General features: G+C 41.2%; 2 protein-coding genes and 1 long non-coding RNA gene across 3 annotated transcripts in view; all 3 read right to left on the bottom strand.

Moving 5' to 3' along the window:
- Positions 1–515: 515 nt before the first annotated feature.
- Positions 516–10,371, bottom strand: mybphb (myosin binding protein Hb). Its single transcript, XM_029431994.1, has 12 exons — positions 10,093–10,371; positions 8,137–8,271; positions 7,391–7,558; positions 4,667–4,755; positions 4,395–4,590; positions 4,173–4,312; positions 3,899–4,058; positions 3,014–3,150; positions 1,927–2,113; positions 1,777–1,830; positions 1,135–1,166; positions 516–854 (listed from the first exon to the last, which is right to left on the bottom strand). Exons 1-10 carry the CDS (start codon positions 10,295–10,297, stop codon positions 1,799–1,801), a joined length of 1,449 nt encoding a protein of 482 aa, XP_029287854.1. The 5' UTR covers positions 10,298–10,371; the 3' UTR covers positions 516–854; positions 1,135–1,166; positions 1,777–1,798.
- Positions 8,464–9,299, bottom strand: LOC115008428 (uncharacterized). Its single transcript, XR_003832290.1, has 3 exons — positions 9,287–9,299; positions 8,704–8,766; positions 8,464–8,532 (listed from the first exon to the last, which is right to left on the bottom strand). It is a non-coding gene; the product is annotated as an uncharacterized LOC115008428 (long non-coding RNA).
- A 318-nt stretch (positions 10,372–10,689) lies between the features above and the next one.
- The window catches only part of nav1b (neuron navigator 1b), a 46,491-nt gene continuing 42,434 nt past the window's right edge, over positions 10,690–14,746 (bottom strand). Inside the window, 2 exon segments of the mRNA XM_029431979.1 lie at positions 10,690–14,048; positions 14,521–14,718. Coding sequence (XP_029287839.1) covers positions 13,965–14,048; positions 14,521–14,718 — 282 coding nt within the window. The 3' untranslated portion in view covers positions 10,690–13,964.

Genomic DNA, 14,746 nt, shown 5'->3' with positions numbered 1-14,746 from the left:
ATTATAGACTGGTATTAATATTATGGAAGTCCTGGCGTACTGTGAGGCACTCCTGGGTCCGGATGAGCCAAACGAACAGAGCTGCCATCTCCGGATTCTCAGTGGTCTGCTGCCAAAAGGGCTTCACATGTTCAGCTGAGTGGAGAGTAATTCAATCATATTTGGAGATGCAGCAGCTTTCTGCTTCGGAGTCAGTGTGTGTAATGCATTTGACTTTAAATTCTATGTGATCTTTTATTATGATATTTTGTAATTACAAGGAATTAAGTTAAATAAAGGTTCAATTTAAACCCAAATAAATATAAATGTATCATTTACGTATATTTGGATACTTTTTCTCATTGTTGCATGTTCCCCTGACATTTTTATTAATTATTAATCCTTTGCACAGAATAATGTTTAAGTTAAGCACAATATTAACTTGTATTTCTTTTACCTTTTGCACACAATAGTCGCCTGTACTCTACTTCTGCTGTAGATTTCAATGTAAACACAATGTATTGAAACAAACAAAACCAGAAATAAAGTTATTTATTGATATAAACACGTAGATGTTAAATGTACTTCTCCTATGAGGAACATTACATTCATGCTGCAGAAGTCTTGGTGTACACTTAGTTAGAGTGAAAAGATGATGATCATTTAGTTACTATAGACAGTATCGTTGGGGGGGAAAAGGCCAATTGTGGACATGGATATGGACTTAATAATGTAGTGAACGATAAAGGCATAAAGTGACAACAATTGTTCATCATAACACAGGGAAACACTCGGCAAGAGGTCACAGGCAACAACCCTTTGGTAGTGTGGTCACCAGCCATATATACATGTTCTTCCAGGAATCCAGCAACTTCCTGTAAAAGACAAAACTATTATTTAAAAACTTTAAAAGAAAATTGGACTGTAAATGACTGAGGTGCATTTTATTGTGTTTCCATATTTGTAGTGTATTGTGGTTTTATGACATTAAAAGCTGTATATTTTAATTACACTGCACATGTAAAAGCCCAAGTAGGGACACGAGTTGAAAATGAGCAATAGCTCTACATTGCATCGTCCCTATCTAATAAAATTAAATCTTTATTCATCATTTTGGTTCAAGACAATTTTAGAAACGTTAAAAGTGTCACGCACCTTATGCTGCAAAGGCCTCATTCCTTCTGCTCCTGATTTGGGTTTGCAACAGACAACAACAACAACAACAACAACAACAACAACAACAACAGGTGTTAAAAAGGAGTCAGCGCTGCAGTCGAATCAGAATCACTTAAAGAATAGAAGAGAATAATTGTTTTATTTTTAATTTATTTAATCTGTGTGTTATAAAAAAAACTACGACATTACTTGTTACACGTTCAAACTGTGTTAATGTTGAGGGAGTAAGCTGTAAATAAAATGCTTTATCTCAGTGTCCTAAAGGAGGCGGCTGCTGCTGCGGCTGCTGAGTCGAGGAAATGTGATTACAGTAAGTCACCTCACCGAGTGCACGAGGAGTCATTACAGATTTAATTTACGGGCGCTACCTCTTGGACTGCTTCAGTGGCAGGGGCCACCTTTTCCAAGTTTAGTGCTCTCCATGTATGGAGAGTAAGTCATGGAGAAGGCAGAGTCCTCTAAGAACTCATATAGATCAACCTATCATGAAGTTTAATTATTAAGGTTTTATTACCTTTAAATCATTTCACAAATATACGTGCTGTGCAAACTGAACTACAAATAATACTGGAAAAACAATACAAATCGTGCATATTTTACAAGGTGGATTGGATTTCTGACCTGTGAGAATGTGAATGTTGACTTATTTCTTCTCTGCATCTGCAGCCGCTGGCTCTGTTTAACACAAAGACAAGTTGTTAACGTTCGGAGGGTTCCAACTCAAATACTCGTAAAGCAATTTATAGATTACAAAGCGGGTTTTTCACTTACTTTTGACCTCCAGCTTGCAGCTGACAGTTGCTTCTCCGTGATTGTTCTTGGCTTTGCAGGAGTACACACCTCCGTCAAAGTTGCCGGCTTTACGGATCTCCAGAGAGCAGATGCCCTGGACGCAGATCTGCCTGTACTTGGGGTCTTCTCCAATAATCATGGAGTTCTTCATCCATATCACCTTGGGCTGTAGAAAAAAAAACAGAATTATATGAACAAAACGTGTCGTTTATTGACATTTCCCTAACAAATGAACAAGCAGCAGCGTTGATTCTATTTATACTTGTGCTACATGGCTAGAAACATTTTTATTTTAATTGAAGTGGACACACAGCACACGCTTTGGGACGTTTAATGGCGCTGACATGGTGAGGACCGCCTGGAGCCCCACGGGGAATGTTACACATGTGACCTGTCACCCTCACGGCCTCTCCTCCTCCTCCTCCTCCTCCTCCTCCTCCTCCACTGCTTCAAAAGCAAAGACTACCAAACCCAGGCTTCTCATCAAGACCATCTACGCTACCGTCCTGTTGCCGTGCCGGTGGGATTATGAGCCCAAACAGGAGGTGAGAGGCTCAGACAGCGAGTCTAACAAGGCCAGGGGAAGGTCTTACACATTCTCAGCTCAGAGCCAACACACTGACAGCGATGTATGAGTGAGGCAGGAAAACTCTCAATACGTCCACTCACCACCTCACGATGATTATTAAGCTGCTGACAAGTGGCACCTTCGGCACGTTGAAAGACTTTATAACCACGTCCCAAAATATACCATTATGTTTTTAGGCTGTGTCTGCACCTTGCAGGTCATTTGTTGCCATTATTCCTCCATCAAATGCATGAAAGTCATCTTTCAGGGACATTGATCTTGCATTATTGTTGGTGGTGTGTTCACTGACACTCAATGAAACCCAAAATGTGAGATTTGGTAGCTGAACTAAATTTATGAGCGACGTTGTCGTTGTTGGAAGACAAACTGTGTGCATTCTAATATCGAATGTAGAATCTGCACCAAAGATTTGGTGTTATTATGGTGAAGCTGTTAGTTTAGATACTGGTCGTGCATGAAAAACAAGGTGACTGTTACTCTTGGGCATCCCCTGACGGAGCACAGCAGTTTGGTGCTGTAGCCGACGGTGGTGGCTCTGTCGTTCAGAGAGGTGGTGAACTTCGGTGCCTCGGAGTAGTCGCGATCCTTGTACTCGGGATGCTTGTAGTGGATACCTGGAGGGCGGAAGAGAAACAGCGTTGGATAAACTGATCGTCAATAGAGTATTTTTGTTGGTCCATTAGTTTGGTTGATTTGTTTAAATGCTCATCTCAGGCACGACAACATTTCTTAGAAATATGTGTAATTATTTATTTTCTTTTTCTTTATTTCTTCCCAACGATCAATTTAAAAGGTCGGTAGCATGATTGCACTCTTGTAGGATTACATCTCTGTCCATAAATAGACCTACTATATATGAATAGATAATACAATTATGTTACTAATCGGTCGAATTTGGATCTGAAACGATTAGTCGATTCGGTCGATCGAGTCATTCAGAAACAATTCCAGTATTCTCTGATGGCCGACCCCTCAAATGAGAGGATGTCCTGATCTTCATCATCATTTATTTTGTCATATATCAATGTAAACTAAATCTTTTGTGGTATTTAGACTTTTGCTCGACCAAAACAAGACATTTGAAGGTGTCCCGTTTGGCTCTGTTATAGACGAAGAGAAGAATTGAAAACATTATCGGCAGTTGCAGCCCGATAATGCCCCATTTACAAGAACGAACCTCCTTCTAGTGGATAACAGCAGTGTTAACGCAGCATCAGATCCGTTCGCTGGCCTACGCTACACCCTTCCACCAAGTTTCATGAAAATCTGGCGAGTAGTTTTTTCGTAATCCTGCTGACAGGACTGAACACTTAGCTCCCGGGCGGAGGTAAGGGTGGAGGAACAATAAAAGATGAAACTTACCCGTCTTCAAGATCGTGGCCTCCTCCTTCGCAACAGTCGCCTCCTCGCTTGTCCCACACTTGTTTTCAGAAAACACTTTGAACTTGTAGGAGTTGCCCATGATGAGGTCAGAGATGGTGGCATTCAGTCTGTGGTAATTATCCAACACAGTGAACCAGTCCTGCAGACAGCAGGAGGACATTTTGAGGATTAAGGATGTCACGTATTAATAATCATCATGTATAACTCATTATATGACCTTGCAGACTGACGGCGCTTGATTCTGAAAACTTACTCCGGTCTTTTTGTCGGCCTTCTGGATTGTGTAACCTGTGATCTCTGTGTTTCCGTTGTCTTTGGGTGCGGTCCACTCCAGAGCAGCATTGAAGCCCCAAGTATCCACAACCTTCACAGAGGCAGGAGGCCCCGGCAGCTCTGTGCACAGCCGCACAACAAGTATTACACCGACAGCTTAGAATGTAATCTCACTATCTTTTTGACGTCACATTTTGCTCACCAACAATTTGCAGGATGAGCGAAGACTTGTCGTCGAAGTCGTCCACCTTCACGCACATCTCATACACTCCAGAGTCGTCTCTCTCGGACGTACGGATGAACAGGATGCTGTCTCTGTCGGTGCTGCGGATGTTCACCCTCTTTGTGTCCAGAGGCTGCCCGTCCTTTGTCCAGGACACCACGGGTTTGGGTTTGCCCTGGTTAAAAAGAAATCAGTGGATTGTGAGGAGAGCTGTAGTTTTATTCATCGTGCATTTACAGCAGTCAGCTTACTGAGAAGGGGATGGTGAGGTTGATCTTAGCTCCAACGTAAGCGACATATCTCTGCCTGAGGAAACGTGGCAGGCGGACCTTGGGACGATCTGGAGAGAAGAAGAAAAACAATGGCGATTATTATAGTATCAGTGGAGGATCAGTAATGACGAGACACAGCTGGAAACTGAGATTTATTTTTCTTTTGTGACCCACAAATCCTGAAGAAATCGATAAACTTACTGAGCCGATGTAAGCCCAGTGTAGCCGGGGACTGTTCACTAGTGCCATCAGGGCGTGTCTGTGCTTTAACTGGTTGTAAAAGTAAGCCTTATGTTAAGTCCTACATCCCTTAAACTATGTGTCTACTCGCCGCTGCACACCTGTCATTTAGCGTGATGCTAAGGTGTATAAAACCAGACGCTGCACATAACATTGGAGGACAGGAGCTACGGAAAGCCGGATATTTGTTTCTTTTTGCTAGAATCTGTAAAAAACAATTGCTTTGGAAATTAGAGGTTTTGGTTTGTTAAAAAAATAACAAAAATCCATAACATTTAAATACTAAATGTATCTGTAAGGCCTTAAAAATGGTTGTTTTATGTATTTGTTTGTTTAATATTCACTCAAACTCACTTCAACAACGTTTAACTGTTGTAATCCCTTAGTTTATTGTAGTTTGTCGTCCTATATCCAAGCAGACACATACAATTGCCTTATTGGAACAAATTAAGTTGACACAGGTAATTGGAAAAGTAGAGAATCTAAATCATTATAAAATAAAGAAGTATGAGAGCATCAGAGACGTGAGGTGCTCTGGCGGCTCATCACACAGGATTAACTTGTAAGAAGCCCAATAAATCATCATTAAAAGAAAAGCATACGGACAGTTAGCCACTGTGACGTTTGAAATTATACTTGAGCCCCCGGCTCATTTGTAACAGAGATTGGGTGAGAAGCACCACCTGCTGAGTCCAGCACAGAAACATTTGTCAGGGCTCTAAATAAAGAAAGCGCACTGGAGTATATCGCCTCCCTCATGACGCATGAGAGGGAGCTTCACTTACTCCCACTCTCGTCAGAATAAATTAGGCAGGAAAGCAACTATAGCTGTAAGTATTAACTGGAACATAAATGATTTGGTATGAAGAAGGAACAGAAAGTGAGATGAGGTAGAAGTGCATGTGTATATTAGAGCATGTAATACGGCTTGTTACGGGTCTTATCGCTTCACTCACGAGAGGATTAAGCTTGATGAACATTCTCCCTGTAAAGTCTGTGGCATGTTTTTAAAATAAACAGCAAATCTCTGGAAGTGCCATGAGATTTGGGTGTCACCTGAGAAGTCAGCTCCATATCCACCCCCCCCCCCCCCCACACACACACACACACACTGGAATGTACCACCCGCCCCCACCTGCTCGCATCTCACATCACTTGTCACCGTCGCTCTTGCGTAAAAATCAGCCTGACACTCTCCGGGATCACAATGCAATGCCAACACCATGCTCAGAAAAAGAACGCGGGGACATCCCAGCTATAAAGATATGTGCTCATTTAGTCGGAAACCATTCATTAGTTTCTATATGTGGTCGACGGCCCGCTATGGCGAACGTGGACGTGGACGATTGAAATCCGGTCCGGCCGGGATCATGTTTCCGCCCTCCCTGTCCGGCTCTCCATTTGTCATAACGATGATTTGTGAGTGAGCCCCAAGTAACGCGGCTCCTCCTTTTAAAGCCCCCCGGGGTCCAATCATCATTTATTTTTGCACCACAAATCACTTTAGATACACCGTCTATGATTAACACTGTAAGGTGTACAGCATCAGTAAAACCTCTCTACTTTACAAGTGCGTGATTATCCCACCGTGGTTTAACGTTTGGAAGTGGAAACGAGTGAGGAGGCCAGTCGTATACCGTTAACACTGCAGGTATGTGGCAGCGCGACACAGACAGCTGAGAAGAAAGCATTGCTGAGCTGCTTCAGCTTGACTCCTGCACTTTACAGCTCCCATTTCCCCCCAAATAAAAAGTCTCTGTGAAGTCCAGGCCAGCCCTGTGTCAAATACTTTGTTCCATATTTATTGTACTTTATCCAAGTGAAGCATGTCGCGTGTAAGAGAAAGTTTAATCCCCTGAGATCACTTGGAAACTGTAATGTGTTCTTATGTAATAACCATATAAACATTTTAAATAGACCTTTATTGCACTTTAAAAATAGACCTGTTTGCGATTTGGTCGTGTGGAAGTTAAGATCCAGACTCAGGTTGTGTTGGAGGACAACATTATGTATTAATTAATACAGAAAATGGCCTAATGAGGACTTTTACAGTCCAATGTGTCACTTAGTTCTGATTATTCTGTCTCAATTCATGTTGTAGTTACTATTTACGTATGTATGATGCTTGTAGTATACAGAACCTTTAGATTGTGCTTCACTTTCTATATAGTAGATGATGCATTAGTGCACATATTAATACCCTTTATCTTGTGTGTTATCGGGCACATTCTGCTTTCTTCCTGTGGATTCTTGTATATAGTAAATGCTCCTGTTGTTGTTTTCTTTAACTATATGATGCGTCTTTTCTGCTGTGACTTCAATCTCCAGGTCAATAAAGTAGATCTTTCCTGACATTGTTTTTTATGATAACGTGTTAAAATAACAGAGTAAGTAGTTTCATTTCTCGTGCTGGAAATGTAAACGAGACGGATGTCGCTTTGTGTCCTTGTGAACGCTTCTTACCGGCGACCTCCTTCACCAGGACGGCCTCGGGGAGGGCGAGGGGCGGGCTGCGGCCACCGGCATTCACAGCAACCACCCGGATCTTCAGAAGGTCACCGGTGGTCTGGTTCTTGATGACGTAGCGGCTGGACTTCTGCAGATCCTCGTTGACTGCTTTCCAGTCCTCAGCTGGACGGGGAGATTACAGAAAAATAAGATTTACAGCGTGTATCTCCATATTATGGGGAGAGAGACTGATCATAAAGTGTGCCGACTGTGAAAACTGCAGGCAGCTTTGTAATGCAAACAGAGTGATTATGTTTGACACTAATTATATTACAGTATTAGACGTGGAATTGGTGTTCTCTGGGTAAACAGGCTGCCCTGCTAAATCAAGCCTACATTGAACGGCTGCTGATATTAGCTTCGGGCTGTAAGTCTAAAAACAGGAGACCACAGCAGCTCCTGAAATGCCTCTTTCCTTTTAGGGAGAAGTTAGGAAGCTCGAGATATAACTCTGCGAGTGACACTTCTGGGACAGCTGCAACCGATATAGCTGACCCGCATTAAAACAGCAATTTAACATGTTCCTGAGTGCATTTAAATAGTAGAGATATAATTATAGATATTAGAGGGATAGTGAAACTTTCTATATAAAAAAAAAGCTTTCTGCAGAATTTTAACAGTCAGCTGACATTTTTCTCGCTGCGTATTAATAATCTGAGCACTTTTGTGCACACGACAGTCAAAAGCCGAGCCGGACTTACTTCCGTCCTTGCAGACTTCGATGGTGTATCCGTCCAGACCGGATGCTCCGACAACCTCTGGCTGGCTCCAAATGATAGTGACTGAAGTGTCATTCTTATCCTCGATAAACAGATCCAGAGGGATACTTGTCGGCTCTGCAGATGCAAAAAAAAACATTCAATTATTCAACTGATATTTGGAAATGGCAGCAACGCACAAAATCCTTCGAATCCGAAATCGATTGAAGGTTGAGGTTCATGAGAGCTGCTGATGGAGGTCTGTATTTTAACACTGCAATACAAACAGAATCACTTCACTCTGAGTTTCCTTTCTGATTAGACCGTTACCTTGGGGTGGAGGTGGTGGAGGTGTGGGAGCTTTAGGCTCTTCTGGTGCCGGCGCTTCAGCAGCTTCAGCTGATGTTAAATAGGCATTTGCGTTATTATTGGCAGCGTGTAATAAGCAGAGCGATGCTACAGCATCAAATACAATCCAGTTATGTACCTCACACCTCTCAGATTCACAATGTTAACATGTCAAAATGATTCCTTAAAGAGAGGAGTGAGCAGAAACGTGTTCCTGTTTACCATCAGCAGGTGCTTCGGAGTCGGCAGCTGGAGCACCTTCTTCTGCAGCTGGAGCGGCGGAAGCTATTATTAAATGTTAGATATTAATCATGAGTGCATTAAGCAGATGGGACATGTTGCAACAGATGATATTGTGTCTGTCGTCAAAGTATCATAAAGAAGTCAGTTAGTGTCGCTAGCTTTAACAGAAGAGGTTGAAGATGATCATTTGGGTTATCTGTTGTAGCTCATGTGATGTCTTTACCATCAGCAGGGGCCTCAGCGGCAGCGGCGGGTGTTTCCTCTGCAGCGGGCGCAGAAGCTGATATTAGAGGTTAGAAGATATCAGTTTTATATATTAGTGGAGTGAGCTTTACTGTAGGAGGTGCACGGTTGAAGATCTTATTAAACAAATAAGATGTCTGTTATTCCACTCTTTTCTTTACCATCAGCGGGGGCCTCAGCAGCAGCAGGTGTTTCCTCTGTAGCAGGAGCAGAAGCTGATAGTACAGGTTAGAGGAGCATTAGTGAAGTTAGCTTTGCTGTAGGAGGTTCAAGTTTTAACACAACTTATATAAGATCTGTGTTAATACACCGGTTTTACCATCAGCAGGGGCCGCAGGGGCCTCAGCGGCAGCGGCTGAGGGTTCTTCTGCAGCCGGCGCAGCAGCTGATATTAGAGGTTAGAAGATATCAGAAGACACATAGCATTTTGAAAATATGAGATGACCTTTTCAAAATGTTATGAAATATGTTACATCTAATAAAAAAGAAAGAAAGGTGATAACTGAGATACTCTTCTCATGTCTAATACATCATCAGGGCTGATCTGCAGCAACTGGATCAGTGGGAGCAGCTGATGTAGATATTAGATGTTAAATATTATATATTATTTTTTTACATAAAAATGAGGTGTTGTTAATATGCGCTATACATCAGTCATGGAAATTAAGCAGACACAACCAGTGCCACCACCTTGACCATTTTTTTATTTAGGTATTTTACCTGTTACGCGTCAAGGTGAAGCTTTCACTGGCGTATAAATGCGCATATTTGCAACAACTTTACAAGTTAATACAAGTTATCACATCATCACAGTTTAGCAGAAGGGAAGCAATGAAGCGCACGAGGATGACTTCCAGTCACTTGAAGAGAAGTGATCGTGAAGCAGGCGGTTTATGCAGTAACAATGCATTATCCATTATATGTCGATAGCCATCGACTCCTTACCCAGTGCGGACAAACGCGCGTGCGTAAAGGTTACCACGTGCTTACCATGACGCGAACCGACTACTTTGACTTTAATTAACAGTTTGAACAACCAATCCAAGGTTCATCCACTGAGAGAATTAATGAAAATGGACTGTTCTGTATTATTGGTAAGCCATGGCTCACGCGCCGCTGCATTACCATTTGCGGGTGGAGGGGTGGGGGGTTTGGGCTCCTCAGCTGGCGGGGCAGCAGGAGCCTCGACCTCGACAGGGGCGGCCTCAGCGGGGGCTGGGGCGGCTTCGGCCGGGGCAGCCTCGGCAGGAGCCGGCTCTGCAGCCTTCTCCTCCTTCTTGGCTGGTTCTTTCTTAGCCGCCTTCTTGATTGGGGCAGGCTTGGACGGCATTTTGGCGTTTGCAGCTAATTCCCAACTCGGTTAAGTCCTTAAAACTGGATCCAATGCCGTCATTTGTGCGGGGGTGGCAGGCTTATATAGGGCCCGGCAGGTTCAAGCCCCGCCCCCTAATGAATTACGTGTAATAGATACTGAGCACCATGTCTGAGTCAGACCTCCATGTCTGTTTGTCTCACTGTACATACTAGTTAGGAGCTGCCCTACTTAACCTAAAATAAAATGTATATGGATGATACAATTATGAGTTATTTAATTGAATCATGCTACATGGTGGTATTTATAATCATGATTTATATGGTATAATGTTTATTTATTATTACTTTAGGCTTAAAGTAAAGGCAATATTATTTGTATTGTCTTATTAACACACAAGAAGCAACAGAATAAATATAACATGTATTTTATTGATTCCAACGACCAGTGATAGGTGGATGAAAGCCTTCAGAAACATGCCTTATTCATGTATTGGACCCAACTCTGAAGAAATATACCTTTCTCTCATGAATGACTTTTTGTTTTTGTGCCCCCCTCCTCAATGATTGTTGCCGCATCCAGAATGCTGACCTATTTACAATCTTTACAATGGTGTCCTGTACAAAATAGAGAAATTAAGTTTTACAAAGGATTCTTTAGAAAAAAAAGAAAAGAAATATCAAATATTTTGAGTATTAAAAAGGAAAACATTTTCCTAAACAATACATTAATGTTAAAGTTTGTTTTCTCATCACACAGCGAGTTTACATGCATTTACAACACTTAGAAACCCTTAACATTTCCACGTCAGTGACATTAGATACTGCATAACATTTTTTTTTTAAATCTTAGTTTAGTCCACAACAAGCTTTGCGAAAATATGACTATTCAGCAACCTGTATTGGCCTGAGAGATCAGAACAATCTCTTTCTCTGGTTCGATTCTACAGGAAATGAATTATGCAAACAGTGCTGATTGTTGCAAACTATTTCAGGCTCATAATTAGATTCTTTTTGTTTGTTTTCTTATCGTCATTTGACCATTTACAAGTCCAGTTATGATACTTTTATTGTCCTTCACAAGGACAAAACACATGACACAACTTCCAAACTTCTTCATTTCTTTAACAACATCTATGAACCCTGTTCTCAAATGCAACGCCAAACACATCCTCCTCTTTAAGGCTCCGTGCCACCCGCTGAAAACAAGCTTACACTTTTGTCCCGTGGTGCAATTTGGTCCAAATGAAGAACTCAAAGACAGACCAAATGAAAACACACTGCGTTTGCTCGTGAGGATCAGACATTTGCTGATTGCCAACACCAGTAGAAGTTGCTGCATAGTCCTGATACACTAGTAAGCGAACACAAATCACAGCTACTACAGAGCAACAGGCACAACAACCAGTGAATGAGATGAGAAGCTCGAGCTGATGGCTTTAGTTAACCTGCAGAAACAGACCAGGTGTTGGTAAAACTGTCTAATACCTGAAATATTTACAATAACTGACATTATTTTCAAATGGACATGTGACCAGTATGAGAGTCACCGGCCGTTTGGCGTCTTTTTGCTCTCTGACGTCTATTTTTTTAGTTTTACACGTGACCAATCAGAGCTGCGGATTAGCTTGAAGTTATCAGCAAACTGCGCGATAACGAAGCAATAAGCAGCTCAGATACAATTTCAAAATGTTAAACTTTCTTATCGAGCTGTCATTAAAGTGGTCCGACATTCATTTACAGGATTTATGTGAAGTCTGAGCACCTAAACATGGACACAGTTTGGGATGAACAGGTGAATTATTTCGACAACACTTGCACAACTACTTTGTCTGCCATTTACTCCATTAGGCCTATATGTTTTGTTTTCTTTACAAAGATCTACACAAAGTACCTTAAAAAGTGTTTAAATCTTTTGCTCTTGGAACGACTACGCTCCTTAATCACTTTGTTACCGTGTTGTACGATATCAACACGGGCGTACGGCACACAATGACTTCACTGTCTCTACGTTAATGTCTTCAGCGTGTCCTAAAAAATATGAAGGAATCATCTTCCAGGTGTATCTCACATTACTTTAGCGATGGACAGTTCCACTGCATGACACACAACTCTTTGCTAACCCTAACCCTGAAAAGTCTACGTGATCTTTAACCAACACTGAAACAGTTCGGGACATTGTTTTAAAGCACCACACATACCTAAATGATGATTTAAAAGAATGAGATTTTAATTTTGTGCATTGTTGCAAAATGAAAATGCCGTAAGTAGCTTTAAAGTCACTGCACTCAGACACTGTGAAAGCTTTTTAGTTGTTTTTTTTGCAGTGGAGCTCTGTGATAAGGCTTCATTTAAAAGCACCTACTGGATGATGGATACTGGTAAATGTTTGTTTTTATACGCGTTTTCTATACATTCATCGTTGAACTTAAACCACTAACATGACAGTCAAGAAGCATGATTAAAGTACAGTATTTGGTTCAGTATATTAGATATTTGCACCAACTAATATAGATAAAATAACTAATGTAGCCTGATTGTATGTACAGAAGCTACTCTGAATATGGGGGGGGGGGGGGGGGGGGAAGATTTGAAACAAATGTACTCTTTCCTAGATAAATGTCATAAAAGAAAAAAAAATCTGAATTGGATTCAAATAGCATTTTGTGTAACCAGAGGGTGTTTGTTATGTTATATTATCCCTGTGTAATAAGTATCTAATACCTGATATATATGGCAACATTGGTGACACATGTTTTACATAAAGCAGTTCATAAAACTAAATGAAGTGCTTGGAAAATGAATTGTGGAACTGTGTGCAGCGACAGAGCGAAGACCTCACATCACTAATAAATAGCTTTTGTTTTATGCAACAACAAAAAAAAGAGTATGACAGCAAGGTTAATTTTTCAACTTATAAGCTATACAAATGATAAAGGAGATATACAAATATGTGAAAACATATATTCATAATTGATCCTATAATAGTTTATAATTTTATATTGTAAAAAAAAAGAAGAAGATCAATTGAAATAAATAATGTAGAGAGTTGAACCTTCTTAGCGGGGATGATATTTATGAAAGCACCAGTATACTCTGCTGAAGTTAAGGTGACATTGACGTCTTTGTTCTTAAGGCATTTAATCGTTTCACCTGCTCTGGTTGTAAAGTTCAGCATTGCATATGTATAAGATTTGGCCTTCAAAGACTTATACAGTAGATATGTACCAAAGAACTTTGCAATAAATAGTAGCATCTGTCATGCTGTCATACTCTTTTCCAAAATGAGTCACCATAATTGAGAATACCTCCTGTTGACAAGCACTACATATCCCATGATGCACGAATGCTGTTGCAGAAATCACCTGAAGTCTAAATGCTGAGACGATGAGTTTCTTCGGGATCTCTTAGCCCCGATCTAAGAGTGCTAACGTGGTGGTAAAGGGAACTAAAGTGAATGTAATCCAGTTGAATATACAGTAAAGTAATAGAATATAGCTTTTCATTCAATACTTGTGAACAGTCCATTGAACAGTTGTTGTTATATTTTTAACCTACTGCGGGAATGACAGTTTAAAATCCCCCTACAACCATTTCTGAGGGATCATTTGTTCACTGCACTGCGTCATCACAGTGAACAACAAAAAAAACTATAACATTTGAAGTGCTAAGTGTACGCTTTGTGTTCAAAGTTTAGGCAGGCTAGGATCTTCTTTGTCTGGGGATTCAATGTAATTGGCAGCCTCTTGAAGTTTCAAAAGCATTGCCATCTATAACAAAGAAGAGAGAGTCGAGAAATCAGCAACACTAAAAGGATCCATTTCAGTTTCAAGTACTCCACAAAGCTGTAGGGCTGTACCGAATGTCTTTTGTTTTGTAACATTACAAACCTTTATTGAGGTTTTTTATTGGATTAAATGAGGTAGTCTTTTTTAATAGTAGTAATAAAGAGTTATTGGAAATGTTTGGATCAGAGACAATCCTACGCAGACGCCACTGGAATGTCATTTTACCAATAGTATAATACTAATAATATTAGTGTATCCTAATCTTTTTCTGCAACTTTGCAGAAATACCTGGTTTCAACAGTATGAATACATAAAGAAAAGAAGCTGTGCAGCATTCAAATCTTGATTCAGAATTTGAAAACGCTATGAATAAAGCTTGGTGGCTTTGAATCATTCGGTACAGCCCTTCAAAGCTGATCATTCTGACAGAAAAGATCATGAAGTGCTCTCTTACCAGTGGATCAGATTCCATGGAGGTGGGTGGAGTCTCCTTGCGAGGCCTCTCCTCGAAGGGCTGACCGGGGCTGCTGGAGCCGATGCTGGGCGGCGGCAGGTGGAAAAGCTTTGCCTGGTCCTGCTGGGCAGACGGCCAAGGCAGGGTGCCTCTCACCCACTCCACTGGGTCCTCCCATACCGCCTTCTGGCCGTGGACCTGAAGCGTCACAACATACCACAACGGT

Source organism: Cottoperca gobio, chromosome 5, assembly GCF_900634415.1.
Source record: "Cottoperca gobio chromosome 5, fCotGob3.1, whole genome shotgun sequence".
Lineage (NCBI taxonomy): Eukaryota > Metazoa > Chordata > Actinopteri > Perciformes > Bovichtidae > Cottoperca > Cottoperca gobio.
This window is presented reverse-complemented; position numbering and strand designations above follow the sequence as displayed.

What these genes read in the sequence shown, in the direction of transcription:
- mybphb (XM_029431994.1), bottom strand. Translation starts at nt 10,297, where the DNA reads ATGCCGTCCAAGCCTGCCCCAATCAAGAAGGCGGCTAAGAAAGAACCA. An exon ending in GCTCATCCTGCAAATTGTTG is followed by an intron (nt 4,313 to 4,394) that starts GTGAGCAAAATG and finishes GGCTGTGCACAG; the next exon opens with AGCTGCCGGGGCCTCCTGCC. An exon ending in CTGCAAGCTGGAGGTCAAAA is followed by an intron (nt 1,831 to 1,926) that starts GTAAGTGAAAAA and finishes TGTGTTAAACAG; the next exon opens with AGCCAGCGGCTGCAGATGCA.